The sequence below is a fragment of the Euleptes europaea genome, chromosome 9 (genome assembly GCF_029931775.1).
Source record: "Euleptes europaea isolate rEulEur1 chromosome 9, rEulEur1.hap1, whole genome shotgun sequence".
Lineage (NCBI taxonomy): Eukaryota > Metazoa > Chordata > Lepidosauria > Squamata > Sphaerodactylidae > Euleptes > Euleptes europaea.
In genome coordinates, this window is record NC_079320.1 from 91,631,620 (window position 1) to 91,653,885 (window position 22,266).

At 43.1% G+C, this 22,266-nt stretch overlaps 1 protein-coding gene across 1 annotated transcript in view; it reads left to right on the plus strand.

Annotated features, from left to right (window-relative positions):
* TULP3 (TUB like protein 3) overlaps window positions 1–22,266 on the plus strand; it is a 38,869-nt gene that overhangs the window by 11,049 nt on the left and 5,554 nt on the right. Inside the window, exons 3-7 of the mRNA XM_056855900.1 lie at window positions 1,275–1,451; window positions 4,548–4,681; window positions 5,156–5,353; window positions 6,700–6,812; window positions 7,385–7,499. Of these exons, the coding sequence (XP_056711878.1) occupies window positions 1,275–1,451; window positions 4,548–4,681; window positions 5,156–5,353; window positions 6,700–6,812; window positions 7,385–7,499 (737 nt within the window). The remainder of the gene's footprint in view (window positions 1–1,274; window positions 1,452–4,547; window positions 4,682–5,155; window positions 5,354–6,699; window positions 6,813–7,384; window positions 7,500–22,266) is intronic.

Here is a 22,266-nt window from a genome sequence, read left to right on the forward strand (position 1 = left end):
TCCAGGACACACCACCAGAACTCCTTGGCTTTATAGAAAACAGTGTTGTTTAATTTACAATGCACAGATACAAAAAGACAAACCGTCACGTACACTTCTCTCCACCAAACTTCCAACACAGAGTTATAATCATACAGACTTATATACATTCCAGCACCAGAAACCAATTAGGCCATCTGTAGACCTGGCCACAGTATTGCATCAGCTTTACTGCCTTAATCTGGTTTGCTGCAGTTCACTCTGGGACCTCAAGGCACTTGCAGCCTCTTGCATCAGCTAGATGTCCCAGATCTGACAGCTACCTGTCAGCTGTCTCTGTCAAATCTATTATGGCCAACTTGTAACTCTGACAGTGCTGGATTCTTCAGACCCGCCAGCCAAACAGGCTTCGGAACCTGTCTGCCGCACCCTGGGAATTCACTAAGTGTATGGTCCTGGTGGTTTCGTACTTGAGGCCGCAAGGTTGTGTCATTTACCCTTAGATGACTGGTTATTGGTAGCCCAGTCTGAACAAGAGCTTCACATACACCTTGACATGACTTTGCATACATGTCATTGTCTGGGTCTAATTGTTAACTGGGAGAAGTCCAAAAATCTACATTTCACCACTTCCATTCAGTTCATTGGGGCTATCCTGGACTCATGTGAGGGCAAAGGATTCCTTCCTACCCCAGACAGGATAGCTAACATCAGGAGACTCTCAAATTCCTTCCTTCGTAACCATTTTCAGTCAGTTGGAATATATTGTCGAAGGCTTTCATGGTCAGAGTTCATTGGTTCTTGTAGCTTATCCGAGCTGTGTGACCGTGGTCTTGGTATTTTCTTTCCTGACGTTTCGCCAGCAGCTGTGGCAGGCATCTTCAGAGAAGATGCACAGCTGACTTGCAGCGACCCCGTAGGGTTTTCAAGGCAAGAGACCTTGAGAGGTGGGTTGTTCTTTCCTGCCTCCTCATGGGCTGAGGGAGTTTGGAGAGAACTGACTGGCCCAAGGTCACCCAGCGGTTCTTCAGATTAGAGTCATCCGCTCTTAACCACTACACCATGCTGGCTCTCTTTGCTTTAGGAAAGTGCAAATACCAAAGCTGTTAAAACATTTCCAGTGGTAGGTGACTCAGTAAGGCATTAGAACAAATACAGGTTTCCTATTTTTTTCTCTGGAATAATCTCTCCAGAATGGAATAATACTTCCATAACTCCCTGTAGACTATTGAGAAATATCTGGAGAATGACTGCACGTCAGAGACTTCAGCAATCCATTTAACTCTCCCTGACAGGCATTGATGGCCCGGCTATCTCTTTGACACCAGAGGCATCAGGCTGGGCTACAAAACAGCAGGTAATTTCAGTTGGATCATCCACAGCAGAAGATAATGCCAAGCCAGGAGACAGAGAGGAAGCTTCAGCAGATGCATCTCCCAAGATGAATCTACAAGACATGCTACAGAAACGAGGTGATAACGGGATATAAACCGTGGGTTGTCAAGGATCTAAATCAGAATTCTTTCAGGATTAGTAATTAACTAAGGAGCCCCGTGGCGCAGAGTGTTAAGCTGCAGTACTGCAGTCAAAAGCTCTGCTCATGACCTGAGTTCGATCCCGACGGAAGTCGGTTTCAGGTAGCCAGCTCAAGGTTGACTCAGCCTTCCATCCTTCTGAGGTCGGTGAAATGAGTACCCAGCTTGCTGGGGGTAAAGGGAAGATGACTGGGGAAGGCACTGGCAAACCACCCCGTAAACAAAGTCTGCCTAGGAAACATCGGGATGTGACGTCACCCCATGGGTCAGGAATGACCTGGTGCTTGCACAGGGGACCTTTACCTTTTACCTAATTAACTAATTCTGAGAATAGCAAGAGTTTTCTGTATGTAAAAGAAAAGTGGTATATTTTAGATTACATACTAATGGAAAAAATCAGTGGAGCTGCCCTTTTCTGCTTTATCTTGCCTTTATTTTTCCCTGCACACACACACACACACACCTGGAATGAGGATAAGGAAGAGGTGGGCTAGGAAAAGTTTGGTAGAAATAAGATCAGAGTTGTCGAAGGCTTTCACGGTCAGAGTTCATCGGTTCTTGTAGGCTATCTGGGCTGTGTGACCGTGGTCTTGGTATTTTCTTTCCTGACGTTTCGCCAGCAGCTGTGGCAGGCATCTTCAGAGGAGTAACACTGAAGGACAGTGTCTCTCAGTGTCAAGTGTGTAGGAAGAGTAATATATAGTCAGAAGGGGGTTGGGTTTGAGCTAAACACCTAATAATGTGATGAACACCCTCATTAGCACATTATCTTGATACTTACAGGACAATGATTAGCACATTACCTTTAATACTTTGCAGGACAATGACTCCGCTCAAACCCAACCCCCTTCTGACTATATATTACTCTTCCTACCTGCTTGGCACTGAGAGACACTGTCCTTCAGTGTTACTCCTCTGAAGATGCCTGCCATAGCTGCTGGCGAAACGTCAGAAAGAAAATACCAAGACCACGGTCTCACAGCTCGGATACAAGAACCGAAGATGAGAGTTGTTTGAATAACAAAATAAAGCTACTCTCTTGTAACCACAAAGGGTGGTCCTGGTGCAGCCACACTTTCCTTGTTGTGAGCTTCATTCTTTGACATACTACCCCAGGCAGGCAGGCTCCACTTACGATGGGGAAATTAACTAGAGATAGAGGGGGTGGGGGTTGTAACTAGGATCGATAAACCTGTGTATACTGGGATTGTCCCAGGAGAGCTCTCAAAATAGGCAGTTCTTGGAAATTTAAAAATAAAAAGAATAAACTGAATTTGACTCAATTTGTAAGTTACACAGGCAGGCACGCACACAAAAGCACACTAGAGCCAACTAGAGAAAGAGGGAGGAGGTTGGATAGCGTTGTAGGGATGGGTGATAATTACGAGTAAGAGGAGGAGACGTCCATGAAAGCAGCGCTGAAGAGGGAAAATTACCAGCCTTTTCAGAAGCAAAGAAGACCCACGCGCAAGTGGGGGTGACTACGTCGATCCATGCTGCTCAGTGGAAACTCTGTGCTTTTACTATAACGTTCCCGCTAGAGTTTTGTGGCATCACTGGAAGTGGTGATTTCCTCCTGCTGGCCTACCGAGCGAGCGGTGAGGGGGGTTGTGGAGCTGCCAGCAGGAGGGTCTCCTGCTACCCTCAGAAACACTGATTGTCCAAGATTGCTATTAGTATGCCAAAAGGTCACTGATGGTTAGTCTGTGATGAGTAGGGTCAGCAGGAGACAGCATGTCACACAGGTGGACATGGAGACTGAAGGAGAGGGAACTCTTAGTAAATGCTATGAGTGCTGTGCATCCTATCTAGACCACTTTTGCGTCCCACTGATGGTACGTGTACCACTTGTTGAGAAGTACTGTTCTAGAATCCATTTACTGCATTCTTATACCCCCTACCTCTAAGAAGCTCAAAGGTGTATGCCTATTTCCCCCTTCCTCATTTTATCCTCACAATAACCTTGATGAGTTAGGCTGGGGTTGGCAACTCCCGGCATGTGTGCTGATGATGGTGGCACCCAGGGCCAGATCTCTGCCTGAGCAACTGAGGCACTGGCAGCACCGCCGGGGCAGGGGAAGGCAGCGGGCGTGGCTTATGGCCATCACCACCTGCCACTGGCTGAGGCAAAGGCGGATCTCCGCGATGCTGGCAGAGCCACTGGGGCTGGGCCTGCAAGCACAGCCCTGGTCTCCCCATTGTGCTTGCTGGCACACCGACACGTTCACAGGCAGACGTTGCCTTTCCCCAGGTATTGGGGCCTGTAACTGGGCCGGCATCGTCCAGTTCCCTTCAGGGCTTGAGTCTGCTATAGCTGCCACCCAACACCGGCGGCTCTTCAAGATGGAGGGGAAAAAGAGATGTCCAGGGAACGAGGGGAACCGGCGTGTCACACTTGTAGTTGGACACGGAGATGGAGAGAGTGAGCGGATTCTTAGTAACTGTTACAAAACCCCCTTGCATAGGGATCTTAAAATGGAGTGCAGGAGGTATTGCCGTTTTACTAAAGATAGTCTGTGTTTGGTACAAAAAATCTAAGGCTGCACCAAGCACCATTGGGAGAAATAGTCATCTGGAAAAGGCATAATGCACATGTTTGAGTGGTATTGAGCCCCCCTCCCCAAGAGAGCTGTGAAAGATGCGGAGAGGCAAAATTAGAAGCCAGTCGTGGTTTTTTCCTCTGATGCTGGGGATTGAGTGGGGCTGTGCCTCTGTGGGAGAGCATCTGCTTTGTATGCAGAAGGTCTCCGGTTCAGTGTTCGGCACAGGCAGTAGATGATGTGCAAAGGCTCCACTTGAGACCCTGGAGAGGTGCTGCCAGTCAGAGTAGATGGAGTAGATAATGCTGACCTTGATAGACTAGCAGCCCAACTCGGTCTAAGGCAGAGCCTCCGGGTATTGCTCAAGGGCCGCAAGGAAACCTTTGCTTGGGAGCTCTGGGTGGCCCTCAGAGGAAGCAGCAAGTCCTCTGGAACAGACTTCTGAGTGAAAGAGCCTAGGATTGCATGATAAGTTGATCATGTCTTTTGCCAGGTATCTCCGGGAGTATGAATTTTGATGAAGAGGACACAGATGAGGAGGGAGAAGCCAGGAAGCCATCAGGACCGCCTTCACCTTGCTCCGAACTGGAGAGGCCACGTTCTGCCATCAGTGAAAAATCGGCAGCAGTAAGCACAGAAGCCCCTCCCCCTTCCCAACAGGAAGGCCTGCCTCAGCTTCCTCGAGCCACACTCTGGACGAATGGGGCTTATTACTCTGGGGAAGTCTTGCCACACACGTGCTCATCCCCACATTTCAAGGAGAGGCTTCTTTTTGAAGGAGGGGGCTTCTACTGGTTTGGCCTCTTGATGTTATTTTCATCCTGACTACAAAGATCCCTTTGCACTTGTGCTCATTCCGAACGTTATTTTTATTATAGATCCCACACTTTCCTCAGTAAGAGCTCTAGATGCATGGAGTAGAGTTTTCTTGTCCAGCTCCCTTTTCCTGCCTCTAGACATCAGTATTCCTTCTGAAATTAAGACACGTGTTAAACCTGTATTCTTTTAACATGTATGCAGATGTGACATATCTTTGTGTGTCTGTATCTGTGTCTAAAGGTAGGGTGTTTTTTTTTTTTAAAGCAATCATTTCTCCAGCAGGAATTGGGTGCTTCCTCTGTTGTGCCACCTCAGACAGATGCACAGCTGGGAGAAATTGAAAACCTGGAGGAGTTCGTCCTGCGACCCGCACCTCGTGGCATTACTGCCAAGTGTCGGATCACAAGAGATAAGAAGGGGATGGACCGGGGCCTCTTTCCTACTTACTACATGCACCTGGAACGGGATGAAAACAGAAAAGTACTGAGAACAGCAAAAACTGTGTCTTTCATCAATGTATAGGATGTGGTGTATGTAGATTAAAAACCCCACAATAGATTCAACCCCCCCCCCCTAAACACAGAGGCTCAACCCCTCAGTGTAATACAGTGGAAATGATATAGCAGTCTAAAATGCCTTTATAAATGTACTCTAAATTATCAGTTGCAACATTCACTTAAGTCTTTGGCATTGCCTGCTTCCTCCTCTCTGCATGCAGAACTCATGGACTTTCATGATCCGTAACGTACAACAGTTTGTTATGACTTCCAAAGTGAACAGAATGACAAAACTACAGTTTGTTTCTTGCTTACAAACTATAATCCAAACTAGATTAATCTTTGGTTTAGAATTCTGTTTGGCAGCAAGAAACAAACCACAATTTGTCATTTCTTCAGCACCATTATTTTAGCAGGTCAGCCTCAGAACGCCATCAAAATGCATTCTCATTGCAGTTGTTTGGATGATTTCTAGTTAGTGTGGTCTGATGTGTCTTCCTAAAGTAACTTTTAGTTTTGCCTGTAAAAGGTAAGGGTCCCCTGTGCAAGCACAGGGTCATTCCTGACCCATGGGGTGATGTCCCATCCCGACGTTTACTAAGCAGACTTTTGTTTTATGGGGTGGTTTGCCAGTGCCTTCCCCAGTCATCTTCCCTTAACCCCCAGCAAGCTTGGTACTCATTTTACCAACCTCAGAAGGATGGAGGGCTGAGCCGGCTACCTGAAACCAGTTTTGCCTGTACCAGCTCTTATTTTTGAAACACACTGAGTGAATGGCAAAAATTATTTGTTTGCATCTGTGCTATCTCAAAAGGAAGAGATATTTTAATGATTATTATTGGCACATTAGTTTAATCATCCTCATCTGCTGCTCCTCTGGCATCTGTCCTGGAATACATAGCATTACAATCCATAATAGTCACTTTAATTTGTGCAGAAACCATAATTGGTCCTGGAAGTCTGAATTTGGGAGGGTTGATCCGTTCTTCATCATACTGTTCTGATAAATCCCCCATAAGCTTCTGTTCGCCCTGCTAGGGTGGGAAATATGGGCCACCTTTTTAGATTGCTAAGTGAAAAGGTCATGGGGTAGTTTTGTGTATACTGGTCTGTGGGATAGTTCAATATTAGGACTGCAAAGCAGAGTTTCGGGTCTTGGCAGGGCAAGTTGCCTCTGGAAACCCCCTTCTCAGCAATGCAGAGCTGTGGGGATATCTTTCTATAGCAGTTTCAAAATTGAAGGGAGGGATAAAAATCAAATACAAACTGCTGTGCATGATAGACTTTTGTCCATAGCTCTTACCTTGATAACAATGCTTGTATTTCTAGATATTCCTTCTTGCAGGGAGAAAAAGGAAAAAGAGCAAAACATCAAATTACCTAATTTCAATTGATCCAACAGATTTATCCAGGGAAGGGGAAAGCTTTATTGGCAAACTCAGGTGAGATCCATCAAGAAATGACTAAACAAACATACGATGTTGCCTTGTGAACCATTCAGATCATCTGTCCCAGCTCCGTCTGCTTTAACAGCTCCCCCGTCTCTCAGGCAGAGGCCTTCCCCCGCTCTTCTGCTCACCTGCCTTTTGGTTGTAGATGCCACAGATTGAACTGGGAGCTTCCAGCCTACAAAGCATGTGCCACTCAGCTATGCTCCCCTCTCCAAATAAGATACTTGGTGAAATTTTTCCCTGTAGGAACACGAGTTGCTGCAGCTGATTTTGTTTCTTGGTTCCACCAAAACTGCCTTTCCTCTGCTGCTCGCTTCTAGTAATGTGTGGATTTCCTCCTATGAAAGTGCCTATTTATATGAGGAATCCTAACTTCATATTTGGACAGTATTTGGCTAGATGGATAAATTGTCCCGACTACATATGTTGATGCAGGGGGGAAGGATTCCCATGCTGTTCCATGTTTTGTCTAGGACACCAAAGTCAAAGGCCTACTTTGAGTGAAGAGGTGATAAAATTTCATTGGAAATATTGTGAGTGACTCTTGTTTTACCTTATTCTAGATCAAATCTTATGGGGACTAAATTTACTGTCTACGATCATGGAATTAATCCAGTGAAAGCACAGGGGCTTGTGGAAAAAGCCCACACCCGGCAGGAATTGGCTGCTGTTTGTTATGTAAGTAATTTACTGTTGAGAATGGAGAGCAGAGAGCAGCTGATGGGATGCTACAGATCATTCTTTGGAGGTTTATGAAGGGTCTGGGTGAAAATGTACACCTACGCACTGTGAACCTCTGTGTATGAGATCTTAGTATTGTTCCAGACAACTCTGACCAGGCCTGATTCAGTTTCAGGTGGGCAGTTAAGAAGCCCCTGGCATCTTGTTAGCTTTCTTATATCAGATCCTTCATCTCCTGGCAAGAGGTACACCTCAACCACATGTTTGGTTCGTTTTGGATACAGTACAGAAATATTACTTGAGAATAAGAACATAAGAAAGGCCCTGCTGGATCAGACCAAGGCCCATCAAGTCCAGCACTCTGTTCACACAGTGGCCAACCAGGTGCCTCTAGGAAGCCACTAACAAGACGAGTGCAGCAGCACCATCCTGCCTGTGTTCCACCGCACCCAAAATAATAGGCATGTTCCTCTGATACTAGAGAGAATAGGTATGCAGCATGACTAGTATCCATTCTAACTAACAGCCATGAATACCCCTCTCCTCCATGAATATGTCCACTCCCCTCTTAAAGCCCTCCAAGCTGGCAGCCATCACCACATCCTGGGGCAGGGAGTTCCACCATTTAACTATGCGTTGTGTGAAAAAATACTTCCTTTTATCTGTTTTGAATCTCTCACCCTCCAGCTTTAGCAGATGATCCCGTGTTCTAGTATTATGGGAGAGGTGTAAGTCCTTGGCCCAATCTGAACCAAAAACCACATCAGAGACAGTCAGGTCCAAAGAAGTTGGTTTTTACTGGTCAAATAGGTTAACAGAGCACAAAGAAAAGGTGACAGCAATGGAGTTTGCTGGCTTGCACTTGGTAATATAAAAGCATGAAAAAAAGCAAGAGATTACAAAACACAAACAGCGCTGTGGTTCTCACAGCTTCAAAAGAGTTTAGGTATGCATAACAGTCCTTGAGAGCTGGTCAGTGGGAAAACGAAACCACCTGAGACACAGGCCTGACAAGAGGGAGAAAAACTTCTCCCTGTCCACTCTCTCCAAACCATGCATAATTTTATAGACCTCTATCATGTCTCCCCTCAGCCGCCTTCTTTCCAAGCTAAACAGCCCTAAGCGTCTTAACCGCTCCCCATAGGACAGTTTTCTAGTCCCTTAATCATTTTGGTTGCTCTTTTCTGCACCTTCTCAAGCTCTGTAATATCCTTTTTTTAGGTGTGGTGACCAGAACTGTACACAGTATTCCAAGTGTGGTCTCACCATAGATTTGTACAAGGGCAATATGATATCAGCAGTTTTATTCTCTATTCCTAGTCTAATTATGGCCAGCATGGAATTTGCCTTTTTTACAGCAGCCGCACACTGGGTTGATATCTTCAATGAGCTATCCACTACCACCCCAAGATCCCTTTCTTGGCCTGTTGCCGCCAGCACAGATCCCATCAGTGTATATGTGAAGTTGGGATTTTTTGTCCCAATATGCATCACTTTACACTTACACTGAATCTCATTTGCCATTTTAATGCCCATTCTTCCAGTATGCAGAGATCCTTCTGGAGCTCTTCACAGTCCGATTTTGTTTTAACCACCCTAAATAATTTGGTGTCATCTGCAAACTTGGCTACTTCACTGTTTAACCCCAACTCCAGGTCATTGATGAACAGGTTGAAAAGCTCCGGTCCCAACACAGATCCCTGAGGCACCCCACTTCTCACATCCCGCCATTGTGAGAACTGACCATTGATTCCTACTCTCTGCTTACTATTTTTCAGCCAGCTCTCAATCCATAAGAGGACTTGTCCTCTTATCCCGTGACTATGAAGTTTGCTTAGCAGTCTTAGGTGGGGGACTTTGTCAAAAGCTTTTTGGAAATCCAAATACACAGTATCCACAGGCTCATTCCTGTCCACATGCTTATTAATGCTTTCAAAAAACTCTTAATAGGTTAGTGAGACAGGACCTACCCTTACAGAAGCCATGTTGGGTTTTGCCCAGCAGACCTTGCCCTTCTATATGCTTGACAATTCTGTCTTTAATAATGCTTTCCACTAATTTACCTGGAACAGATGTTAAGCTAACTGGCCTGTAATTTCCTGGGTCCCCCCTAGAACCTTTTTTATAAATGGGTGTTACATTGGCCATTCTCCAGTCCTCTGGTACAGAGGCTGATCAAAGGGACATATTACATATCTTTGTTAGAGGTTCAGCAATTTCCCATTTGAATTCTTGAAGAACTCTAGGTGAATACTGTCTGGTCCCTAGCCTCCATTTTATCTATTTATTAAAACATAATTAGTTAACACTTTTTAACATTTAATAGCTTAAAAATAAGCTACTACCATCCATTAATTTTACATAGATTAATGGAGAGCAAATATTTGAGCCCATTAATTATTTTTTTACCAGAAGCAAGCAAGTTACAGGCAAGGAGTGTCTTCAGAGGCGATGCTCCAGATATGTTCAGTTCCCCATATTTAGTTGTCCCACCTGAGAGCGCTCATATTCTTGCCTAACTAATTTTTTATAACTTCACACACCATACAGGCTTATCTGTATTCATCTGTGTTCATACACAGTCCCAGCCCCCGCAAGAGCCTGTTAACCCCCCCCCCCATTTCCACTCAGCCAATAATGACACTGATGAATTGTAATGCTTGCACTTTACTGAACAGAAAAAGCAAGTAGCAAGCAGCAGCATAGGTGAGATGTAAAAGTGGAGGGAACTCTTGGAGGCAGAGGGGTGTGGGTCCCACAGATCCTGGTTGGATGGCTTAGTGGATGGCTTTCACCTCTCTGGAGCTGGCCACCCGAGAGAGGGTAACCGAAGGCTGGCAGCCTGCCTTGCAGAGGCAACTCACCAAGTTCAGATGCAGGTGGCAAAGGTATTTTTGGTGCTCTTCCAGAAACATGTCCCTTCTTGACTTGCCAATGTTGTGCAGGGTGCAGCACACCACAAGTGTGTTTGCCGTCAGGTCTTCCTCCATATCCAGGAGTGTGTACAGTGTGAATGCCAGTGCATCTTCAGAAAGCAAAGGTGCCCTCTCCATCAGCATCTGGCACTGGTGGTAATCGTTCCTGTTGAAGCAGGTCGTGCTGTTCAAATGACAGGCTCTTAGAATGTTCCACTTACTGAGAAGTGAAGGTATCTTATTCAGCCAATCACTGAGTAAGCAGGATTCAACAACTTTACTTACTTTTAAAAAGCAAGTCTTTTTATTGATATACTTCCAGTAAAATATGTGTAAATGCAGATTATCAAGTCTTTAACACTTCTATAAAAGCTCTTGTAAAAATACAATGTATGCAGTTACAATGTATGCAGTAAAAGTAAGCAAGTCTTACATACTATTAAGTTTCAAAATCCAACTTCTAAAATATAACAGTCAAATTATTCTGATTCAGTTCAAAGTATCTAATTCACAAAGTCTAGAGTAAAGTATTTAAACCATACATACCATTCAGCTTTTTCTGAGAGCCTTCTAAAAGGTTCTAAATCTCTGGGCTAACTGGAGCTGTATTTATACTGTTTCTAGACCCATTAAGAGTGAAGATTGTTCCTTTCCCCTCAGGAACTTTTCTTCCTTAGCCCTTGAAAGGATAATTTTATTTCCCTTTCGTATCCAAAATCAGGAGCTTTAGTGGTTTCTTTTCCTGTCTTCTGATATCTTATTGCCCAAATATGGACATCCTTTCCTTTCAGTCCTCTGTGCCTAAAGTATAAATCCTTATTTCTGAGTTACATGATTAAGTTACATATTTAATTTCTATACCATCCTCTTCGTTAGGACTATACGCATTAAATGAAACTACTTAGAAACCTGTAGCATAACGTTTAACTATATAACTCATAAAACATAATTTTAGCTGACATTGTCACTTTGCAAACTGTTTTGTTTACATTAGTTTAGCAGGTTTGCATTCTGCTGCATTCTCTGCTGCATTCTCTGCTGCATTCTCTGCTGCAAGATTACAGTAGAGCAAGGAAGCATATTATTCTTATCGTTGAGAGAACTATTTTTTAAGCACACTTCCAATTATTAATGCACTCTTAGTAGATTAAGATTCTGACATCTGGCAGCTAAGTCAGAAAGATGATTTTTACGCTGCCCCTTCAAGGGCAAGCCAGAGTAACTTTAGTAGTTAGCTTTGATTAGAGCTAACCTTGAGTTGCCTGTCAGCATGACACAGAGTTGCCTGTCAGCATGACACAGACTTTCAGTATACATTACACAAACCTCTGTATGTGTATGATGTGTTTAAGCCCTATATGGAATTAATTCTGCACATGTTCACAAGATACCATGATCATGTCAGAGACTGCTACACCCTCTCCTATGAACATTTGCAGCATTTATTCCCGCAAAATATTTAACATGTCACAGAAATTCAAAAACACAACTTAGGTACATTCTTTAAGTTGTAGAGTCTTTCAATTGACTTGAGTTTGTCATTCAGCAATTGTCCATTTGTTCATTAGCAAATAGCAAATAGTCCATAAGAAATTCTTCTTTTTCAAAATCAAAGTTCAAGACATCATATCGAGGTTAGGATGATGATTCTTCTTTATTGTTGCAAATATTTTTGTTGCTTTGACACAAACGTTTTAGATGTCATCATTTCATTAGAAGTCACATCTCAATGGTTGAGTCGACTATATTTGAAGAATTCTCTATGCTCCTTTTTTCCTCTATGATCCTGAAAAAACCTCTTAAAACTAATAAATTCATTAGTATATTTACCATACTAGGTTGATCTCTATGTCATATATCCCATTCAACATGAAATACATTCATTCATTATGTTCAAAAGCTTTCAAAAGCTTTTGTTAGCTTCAAACAATATATCATTTATTGCTTTTTTTTAAAACCGAAAACATTACAACGTTCGTACCAGATGTTCCACACTTACCACTCTCCAATCGTAAATATGTATTGTCTTGAAGACAATTCTTTTTACGCTTTATCAGTAATTAATGATACTCATTTAGTGGAAGTGTCATCTTTTTCACCTGGATAGTTGTCATTTGAAGTAATCTAGGTAGTTGCTTGTAGTTTCTTTCTCATTATTTTCATCATAATATCGATCTGCCTTACATCTGGTAGTGGATACTGATTCGCAATGAACTCTTCTGTGGGTCATCCGCGAACATTCTCCATAAACCAGCATAAACCAGCAGTAACCAGCATTATTGCCTGGTTAAACATTTCTATGTAACCAAAGTCTCAGTGTCCTGTCACATGGCACACAGCAATTCAAAGAAAGCATCTTGAAGCTATTCACTTTGTAGGTAATCATTTGTTGAACAATCCGTTCCAAAATCGAGCAATCCATCATACTTCATACTTGAGACAGTCCAAATACCCTCTCCTTGCTCGAATTAGGATAAGGATAAAGTCCCCAAGCATCAATAAGGCGTTAAGGCAAGTGCCTCAGAATCATGAGTTGCAACTGGTGCATTATATCATCCCATTGCACCCAGAAGATAGCTCCAAAAACCAATATAAGGATTATGCATACGAAGAACAGCCAAAAACACAGCCATCCCAGTCTGGAACAAAATCGGCGGGTTCTCCGCGTCCAGTTAGGAATCTGAGGTAAAAGAGCAGAAACAGATGCAGAAGTACTCACATCAGCAGTAGAAGTACCATCACCACTGTCATTCGTAAAGACAACGCTGCCATCTGGTGGTGGTTCAGGAATCTCAGTCGGATCCTGTGGCTGATCGGGCTGCTGTTCCTCCAGCTGCTGATTCATCATATCCATCTGTATGTCCTCTGTGGAGACCATCTTGATGACTAGTAATCTTGATATTATCTACAGATAATTTTCTTTCCAGGCCTTTGTCATCCAAAATTGTAATAGTTCTGGGATTCAAAACTGCATGTATCGGAGTAGGCTTCCTCCAACGAGGTCGTAGCTGCGACGGCCTATTTATCCGTTCCTGGATCAATAGTCCTGGATAAAGAGACGAAGCATCTGGAACAGAAGCATCATGAGCTAATGATAAGCGTAATTCTTGAATTAAAGCCAACTGTTCATCTCTAGATACCGGAGTATCGGTAGAGGTGAAAGGAGATAAGGGCGGAACACCATATAACAATTCATAAGGAGATTTCACACTTGATGAACTTGTATATGAATTCAAACCAAACATTACAATAGGAATCAACTTAGCCCATCGCTTTGGCCTACCAAGCAGGAGCTTTGTCAAGGCACGTTTCACCTCCGCATTTTTTCGCTCCACTTTCCCACTACTCTGGGGGTGATAAACGCTACTGTATTCCAAAGTAATGCCCAAAGCTATGGCCCAGCTCTTAAACTGGCCAGATATAAAAGCAGGACCCTGATCAGAGTGCAAAATCTTCGGAACCGATGTAGAAACGAAGGCAGTGAGAGCCTTGATTGTTGCTTCAACCGTTTGTGACCTGGTGGGATATAACCAAGTGAACGCAGTGCAACCATCAACCAATACTAAAATATTTATCATACCATCTGAAGGAGATAATGGTCCAATATAATCCATGAACACCTTCTCAAAGGGTGCGCTGGGACGTTGCTGCTTAATGAAAGGAACCTGAACAGTATTAGTGCAGTTCACAACTTGACATGCCATACATTGTCTTAAAACAGATACAACATCCTTTTTCATATTTGGCCACCAATATTTTTCCTTCAAACGTGTTAAGGTGGCATCTCTGCCCCCATGAAGTCTCCCCATTCCAGCGTGTGCTGTTTGAACAAGTTTAGGACGGTTAACAAATGGAGGTAAGATATATTTACCACCAGATTTACATACAATTACATCACCTTGTTCATTCCTGATGTAAGTATATGCTTTTGGGTATCCAGGTGGATTAGGTCTGGATGCATCTAGACAGTGAATTAGATCTGAATCAGTTATTGCTTTGGTATGTATGGTAGTATGTATAGAATGGCTTGCTTGTTGAGCTAACTTGTCAGCTATCATGTTGCCCTGTGTATGTAGGGAGGATCCCATTGGTCTGTGCCCCGGCTCGTGTATCACTTGGATATCAGGGCGGTTTTTTGCAATGTATGCAATTGTTTTCCACTTACCTATATGGAGTAGTGGTTGTTTCTTATTGTTCATGAATCCGTTTGAGATCCATGTGTCCAGGTCCTCATTGAAACATCTGGCTAGGTAATTACTATCAGTGACAATGAGTATGGGACCCGTAACCTGTGTAGCCTCCTTGAAGGCAAATTCCATTGCGGAAATTTCAGCATATTGTGCAGAATGATCACCAAGTGAGTACTTCCATTGGCGGTCTATGACAAACTGTGAGTCCGAGTTAAAATGTCCTTGGACAATTCCGAAGCCGGCAGCATTCCGTTTCTTCTGTATAGGACTGTTAATGGCAGATCCATCCGTGTAAAAAACAGCTGTATATTCATTTAAATGAAGCCGTGGGAGAAAAGATGTAGTAGAATCTGCAGTTTCTACTTCTGGTAAATCATCAAGATATGGTAAGGTATCATCATGGTGAAACTCAAACCTTGTATCTTCAAAGTAGGATAGCCAAGTTAGCCATCTACCAGAAAGTGCTTTCCTTTCTGTTTGCGGCATCTTCTGTAGACGCTGTGGCGAACGTAACGGTGAAAACACACGTATTTGTTGCCCTTGTGACAAGTCAAGTGCCTGTAATAAAGCTTTATGCATTGTAGTGAGAAGTTTCTCAATTGGAGTAAACTTTTTCTCTGTAGAAGAAAAAATCAAATTTCCATACATAATAGGTGTAGTAGAGGAAGCATTATGATATCTTATATATCCTGCTGTAGGAGAGGTAAAAAACTTCACATCCAAAGCTTTACTTGAATCTCTAGCCTCTAAATATTTAGAGTCATTTATGTTCCTGATTAAATCATTAAGTATAGCTTGATCATCTTGTGTCCAAGGAACACTATATTTTTCTGATTTTGAAATCAGTCCATAGAGAGGTTTGATGCGTTCAGCAAAATCCGGAACAAAATTCCTTGCAAAATTTAACAAGCCTAAAATGCTTTGCAATTGCTTTAAAGTCTTTGGTGGTTGAAGAGATACAATTTTATCTTTAAACCTTTGAGTCAGGCCTCTGCCTGTGTTTGTCACTTCAAATCCTAAAAAAGTAACATCAGATTTGGCAATATCAGATTTCTTCAGAGAAATTACATACCCTCTAGCGAGTAGCTTTTGTATGATTTCCTCCAAGGCTTGTAGATGTTCCTCTTCAGTGGAATGAGAAAAATAAATATCATCAACATAAACAAAAACATTAAGAACTTCACGTAAAGTTTCAATGACATCCCCTGTAAATAAGGCAGGTGAGTTTAAAAATCCTTGTGGAAGGCGTGTAAAGGCATACTGTTTACCTTCCCAAGTAAAAGCTGTGATCCAATAACTTTCTGGAGAAATTGGACACGCCCAGAATCCATTGCTTAAGTCCAAAGTAGTCTTAAACTTCTTTCGAATTAAGTTGTGTAGCATTCCAGTTGAGTGGCAATTCTGTGCTGCAACTACAGGTGTAACTTTGTTTACTTCTCTGTAGTCAATGACCATTCGCCATCTTCCATCAGGTTTAGGCACTGGATAGATTGGTGAATTCATTGGACTGTTTCTTGGAATTAATACTCCTTGAGTTAATAAATCATTAATAACAACTTGAATGTCAGGTCTAGCATTATGATTAATATGATATTGTTTCTGAGCTTTAGGCATTTTTTTACCTGTAGCAATATGAAATTGTACATCTTTCACATGACCTGTTTGATTTTCCCATTTTTGAAAAACTTCACTATATTGATGAAAAAGATGTTTCAATTGTAAGCATCCTTTTTCAGACAATTGAGATTCTTGAATCAATCTTTCTTGATATTGTTCAATTGGTAACTTAATAGTCAATTTTATACTTGAATCCATTCTCCAAGGAACATCTTTAATGGAAACTATAGCTTGTGTTCCATCATAAAAAATCACTTCAGTTTGTATATTTCTTCCATCTAAAGTTAAAGACAAGAAATATAAATCATATTCCTTACCCCCATTAATGGTGGTTACCAAGGTCACTGCCACTGGTATCTCTTCCTGTGTCATCCAGCTGATGGGCAGACATGTTATTGTTGCTTGCGTGTCTGGGACCACCCTCATGTGATGGTTGTTGTATTGGACGAGTATTTCCATGTTGTACTTGTTGAACTCTGCGCTCCTGTGGTGGCTGTGACTGCCTCACAGGAATCTGCCTCTCTTCAGCAGATTGAATAGATGGTTCCCCTCTTCTATAGGGATTTGGAGCTCCTCTCTCTGGATTTCCATACCAATCAGGTCGCTTAACATTATATCTCAGGCCATAGCCTCTTGGTGCTTCTTGACTGTCTGGTAAGCTTCTCTCATTCCCATAATCAGCTTTCCAGTTTTTATTAGTCTGGGGTCTGGAAAAGGAAGATTGATTTTGTTTAACAAATTTCTGACCTGGTTGTTGTGGACCTTTTTCCTCTATAGCAGGTGTCCTCTGTTGGAAAATCCGGAACTGTTGTTTCAAATTATTTCCATTCCTTTTAGCTCCTCCTTTGATTGGAGTCTCTGGATGTCGAGCTGCTTCTCGATGCGCTGGTCGACCTGTAGAATCTAAACCCAGATTCTCATAGACAGTAGTTACTATCTGTGCAAACTGTAATCTTCTGACATTGTCATTTGGAAGAATAGACAAAGCAGTTTGAATTGAAGCAAGTACAGCAAGTCCTGTACAACTTGATTTCAGAATACCCCACACTAAAGTAAAGTCTTCTTTTAACATCATCCCTATATCAAAAGCAGTTATCAAACCTTCAGTTTTCACTAGGTCTGTTAATGTTCTGGAAAGTTCTACTACCGGAACTACTCCATGTGCTTTTTTATAGAGATGTCCGATGACCTGAGGCCAGGTTCCAGCCTCCTCTGTTCTCAAAGACAATGAAGGGTGATTAGCAATTAAAGCATTCACAACTCTTGCTCTTAATTCAGGAGTATTTATAGCCATTGTCCCATCTAGGGCTCTTGTCTTCTTTGAAAGCCATACTGCTACTTTCTTTATATCAGTGGGAGTGTCTCCAACTACTCCACGAAGCTGACTCACTGGTATGGTTACTATACCATGAAGTGCCATTGGTGCTTGTGCACCCAAGCCCAATACACTTTGTTGAATGATTCTAGCAGTTACTCTGCTTAGAAATGTCAATTCAGCTCCTCTTTGAGCTATTGTTAATGCAGCTATTTCGTTTGCAGTAATGGGTAAAAATCCTGCTGCAAATGGATGTTCGGGTTGCCAGTCTGTATGGAAAGGCCCATGTCTAGCAGTGCCTCCCATAGCTATTGCATTTCCTTGACCCACTATGCCTTCAGCTTGAAAGTGACTAAGACTCAGAACTGCATCTTGTGGATCCATTGGACCTTGATTCAAAGTCAAAGTGGGATTTACTAAGGCAACTGGTGGATTTGCATTGTCTTGTAATGCTAATACTCCACGCATATAACGATCTCCCAGTCCCTGCGGACCACTTGTCATTCTAAAGACCAATTGTTGACCATGCACAAGCTGAACCCCTGCTTGATTAGCTAAATCATTTAGCAGAGCGATTTGTATTTGTTGAGCCATCCCAAGCAGTGCTTTGGGTACCTATAGGATTTATTTTGACCAAGGGTGTAATTTTTATGTAAAAAATGTGTAAAAGTGTGAAAGTGAAAGTAAAAGTGAAACCAGGAATCGTACCCACGTCTGGGCGTAACTCCTGGCTGGCTCGCCAACTGAAGCGGGTCGTGCTGTTCAAATGACAGGCTCTTAGAATGTTCCACTTACTGAGAAGTGAAGGTATCTTATTCAGCCAATCACTGAGTAAGCAGGACTCAACAACTTTACTTACTTTTAAAAAGCAAGTCTTTTTATTGATATACTTCCAGTAAAATATGTGTAAATGCAGATTATCAAGTCTTTAACACTTCTATAAAAGCTCTTGTAAAAATACAATGTATGCAGTTACAATGTATGCAGTAAAAGTAAGCAAGTCTTACATACTATTAAGTTTCAAAATCCAACTTCTAAAATATAACAGTCAAATTATTCTGATTCAGTTCAAAGTATCTAATTCACAAAGTCTAGAGTAAAGTATTTAAACCATACATACCATTCAGCTTTTTCTGAGAGCCTTCTAAAAGGTTCTAAATCTCTGGGCTAACTGGAGCTGTATTTATACTGTTTCTAGACCCATTAAGAGTGAAGATTGTTCCTTTCCCCTCAGGAACTTTTCTTCCTTAGCCCTTGAAAGGATAATTTTATTTCCCTTTCGTATCCAAAATCAGGAGCTTTAGTGGTTTCTTTTCCTGTCTTCTGATATCTTATTGCCCAAATATGGACATCCTTTCCTTTCAGTCCTCTGTGCCTAAAGTATAAATCCTTATTTCTGAGTTACATGATTAAGTTACATATTTAATTTCTATACCATCCTCTTCGTTAGGACTATACGCATTAAATGAAACTACTTAGAAACCTGTAGCATAACGTTTAACTATATAACTCATAAAACATAATTTTAGCTGACATTGTCACTTTGCAAACTGTTTTGTTTACATTAGTTTAGCAGGTTTGCATTCTGCTGCATTCTCTGCTGCATTCTCTGCTGCATTCTCTGCTGCAAGATTACAGTAGAGCAAGGAAGCATATTATTCTTATCGTTGAGAGAACTATTTTTTAAGCACACTTCCAATTATTAATGCACTCTTAGTAGATTAAGATTCTGACATCTGGCAGCTAAGTCAGAAAGATGATTTTTACGCTGCCCCTTCAAGGGCAAGCCAGAGTAACTTTAGTAGTTAGCTTTGATTAGAGCTAACCTTGAGTTGCCTGTCAGCATGACACAGAGTTGCCTGTCAGCATGACACAGACTTTCAGTATACATTACACAAACCTCTGTATGTGTATGATGTGTTTAAGCCCTATATGGAATTAATTCTGCACATGTTCACAAGATACCATGATCATGTCAGAGACTGCTACACTGTCTCCCCGTTTAATCAGGGAGCATAGTGAGGGGGGCAAGAGTCACATCTTGATAGAGTAGGCTTGGTCTCCAGTGATCACTGGGTTCACCTCTATCCCAATGATCACTAGTGCATGATTGGAGGAGGAAAGACCAGCTTATTTTCCACTAGGACATCCCAAAGATAGCCATGTTGTAGCTTTTTGCCAGACACTCTGGAACTGTCCCAGGAATAATAGGCTGTCGTTGAGGTCGCACTTCCTGGTATAGTATTCCTTGTCATGAGATTGCTTGGGTGCAAATTTTTTGATGTGAGTGTAATCATGCATGCAGGGAACACCAGCTCTAGCATGTCACACATCAGGTACTCCTCAGTTTTGGAAGAGGCGAGCTGTCAGATGTATTGTGAACTATAGTGTTTGTTTTTAGTTAGTTTAGCCAGGATATACTTTTTAAAAATAAAAGCATTTGTAACCTTTTAAAAAATCATTGCAGTTACTAAATGGTATATATAGGCAGAGTTTTGCTATTTGGTTAATTATAGAGATTTCTATATTGTTTAAGATAAATTAATGCTTTTAAGAACTGTGACCTTGCTGGAAGTGTCATAAGGAAAGATGGAGTGTTGTGCTCACCCTAACCAGGAGGTGTATGTCAGAGACAGGAGGCTGGTTTCTGAACAAGTTGAGACTCAAAGGCACTTGGGGTGAATCCAGCTACAAACCAGCTTTTAGTTTCAGCTTGAATTTGCATAAGTATTTGATTGTAGAAGAAGTGCCAGAGTGATCAACCCGATATTCTGGATTATGGTCCCAGGTTTCCTGTGTGTGTGTGGGGTGGTGGTGGTGGTAAGCAAGAACAGAGTTAACCAGAAGAAAGTAAGCCCTAGACTTTTAAACTTGTCCCTTGATTTCCCACACAAAAATAAATACCTGAAAAACACTTACCGTATATACTCGTGTATAAGCCGAGTTTTTCAGCCCAAAAAAAGGGCTGAAAAAGCCGGCCTCGGCTTATACACGGGTCAATACGGTAGAAGGAGGGAGGAGGGAGAAGGAGGGAGGAGGGAGGGGGGAACTTACTGCCGCCGCCGAGCCACCGCCATTTTCTCCCGCTGGGAGGGGTCTTGGGCAGCCTCTCTGCAGCCGCAGGGAAGCTGCCCTGGCCCCCCCAGGCCCTCGCCATTTTCCCCCGCCCTGGGCAGCCTCTCTGCAGTCGCAGGAAGGCTGCCCCGGCCCTCCCCGGCCCCCGCTGCATTTTCCCCGCCGGGAGGGGCCATGGGAGGCCCCTGCCCGTCGCGCCGCTACCGCCCACGCGCCTGGGCGCCTTCCTTCGGCCGGCAGCGGCCTGGAGGGGCCTCCTGCTGGCCCAGGAAAGACGCGCCGCCGCCGCTTTGCCGCCTCTCCAGGTAAGTAGTGGGTTCAGGGGCTTTTCCCCCTCCCCCCCTTGGATGGCACTGGGGTCGGGGTGGGTCGGGAGGGCCTGGGAGGCGGCGGGAGGGCGACCTGGGGCAGGGGCCCTGCGCTCTAAAATGGCGGCCGCCGTTTTAGAGCGCAGCATTGCGGGTAAAGGAAATTTCTTATTGCCCCTCGGCTTATACGCGGGTCAATAAGAAATTCCCTTTTCTGGCCTCAAATTTGGGGGGTCGGCTTATACTCGGGTCGGCTTATACCCGAGTATATACGGTATATGTTATTGACCTCAGCTTCATTGATACTCCGACCTGCAGAGAAAGCAGATTGGGGCAGAAAGACTGTGGCACGCAGCCTGCAGCCTCTGTGGGAAGTGAGTTGTCTGTGAGAGACTGTACGTCATGTTCACCGGTTACATTGGGAAGAAACTCAACTTAAAATTTCTATCCCTTTGGACTACACCTGCATTTGTAGGAGCTCCTCTGTTAACCTGATCTTTCTATTAGTCATGGAATGGAGAGTTCTGTTAGTCCTGGAGAGTTATGAGTATAAGTATCTAGCGATATCTACCTCTGAAGCATCATGTCATTTTAAGTATCTTGGTAGAAAAGCTTCAGTTAGGTGACTTGTTGCTTGATGCTGAGTTTATTATGGAATATAAATGTGTTAAAAGAATTCTGTTGAGACCTACTTTTGTTCTGGGGCTGCCTCCTTTTTAGGGGCCAAGGTTCTGCGCCTTTCAGCACAGAGGTGCAGTCATAAGGAAAGCTTCACATATTGCTTACCTCCTGGGATGTGATTACCACTGTTTGTGAGATCAGTGTTAGGAGGAAACCAGAAGAAAGGAAATGTGCTTCAGCTGTCACTGTTTCTTCTGAGCTTCTTGATGGATACCAGGTCTGCTCTCCTTGAGCTGGGTCTGTGTTAATTGCAGTGACAAGTGTCATCCCCCTTAGTTCTGGCTGAGATAAACGGAACTATTTGCTAATAAATCAGCAAATAGCTCATGGTTTTTTTCTGAGCTTTCCAAGCAGAGGTAGTTAGAGTCAGTGGGATTTCTGAAGCCCCCTCCCTCTGTGTGCGTGTAAGTGCCATCCAGTCACTTCCGACTTATGGCGGCCCTATGAATTAATGTCCTCCAAAATGCCCTACTGTTAACAGCTTTGCTCAGGTCTTGCAAACCCAGGGCTAGGGTTTCCTTTATAGAACCATTCCATCTCATGCTATGTCTTCCTCTTGTCTTGCTGCCTTCCACTTTTCCCAGCATTACTGTCTTTTCCAGCCCCCTTCCCTACAATTTGCTGCTGCCATCAAGGCAGGTAGCAGGTTAGTGGGTGGGAGGA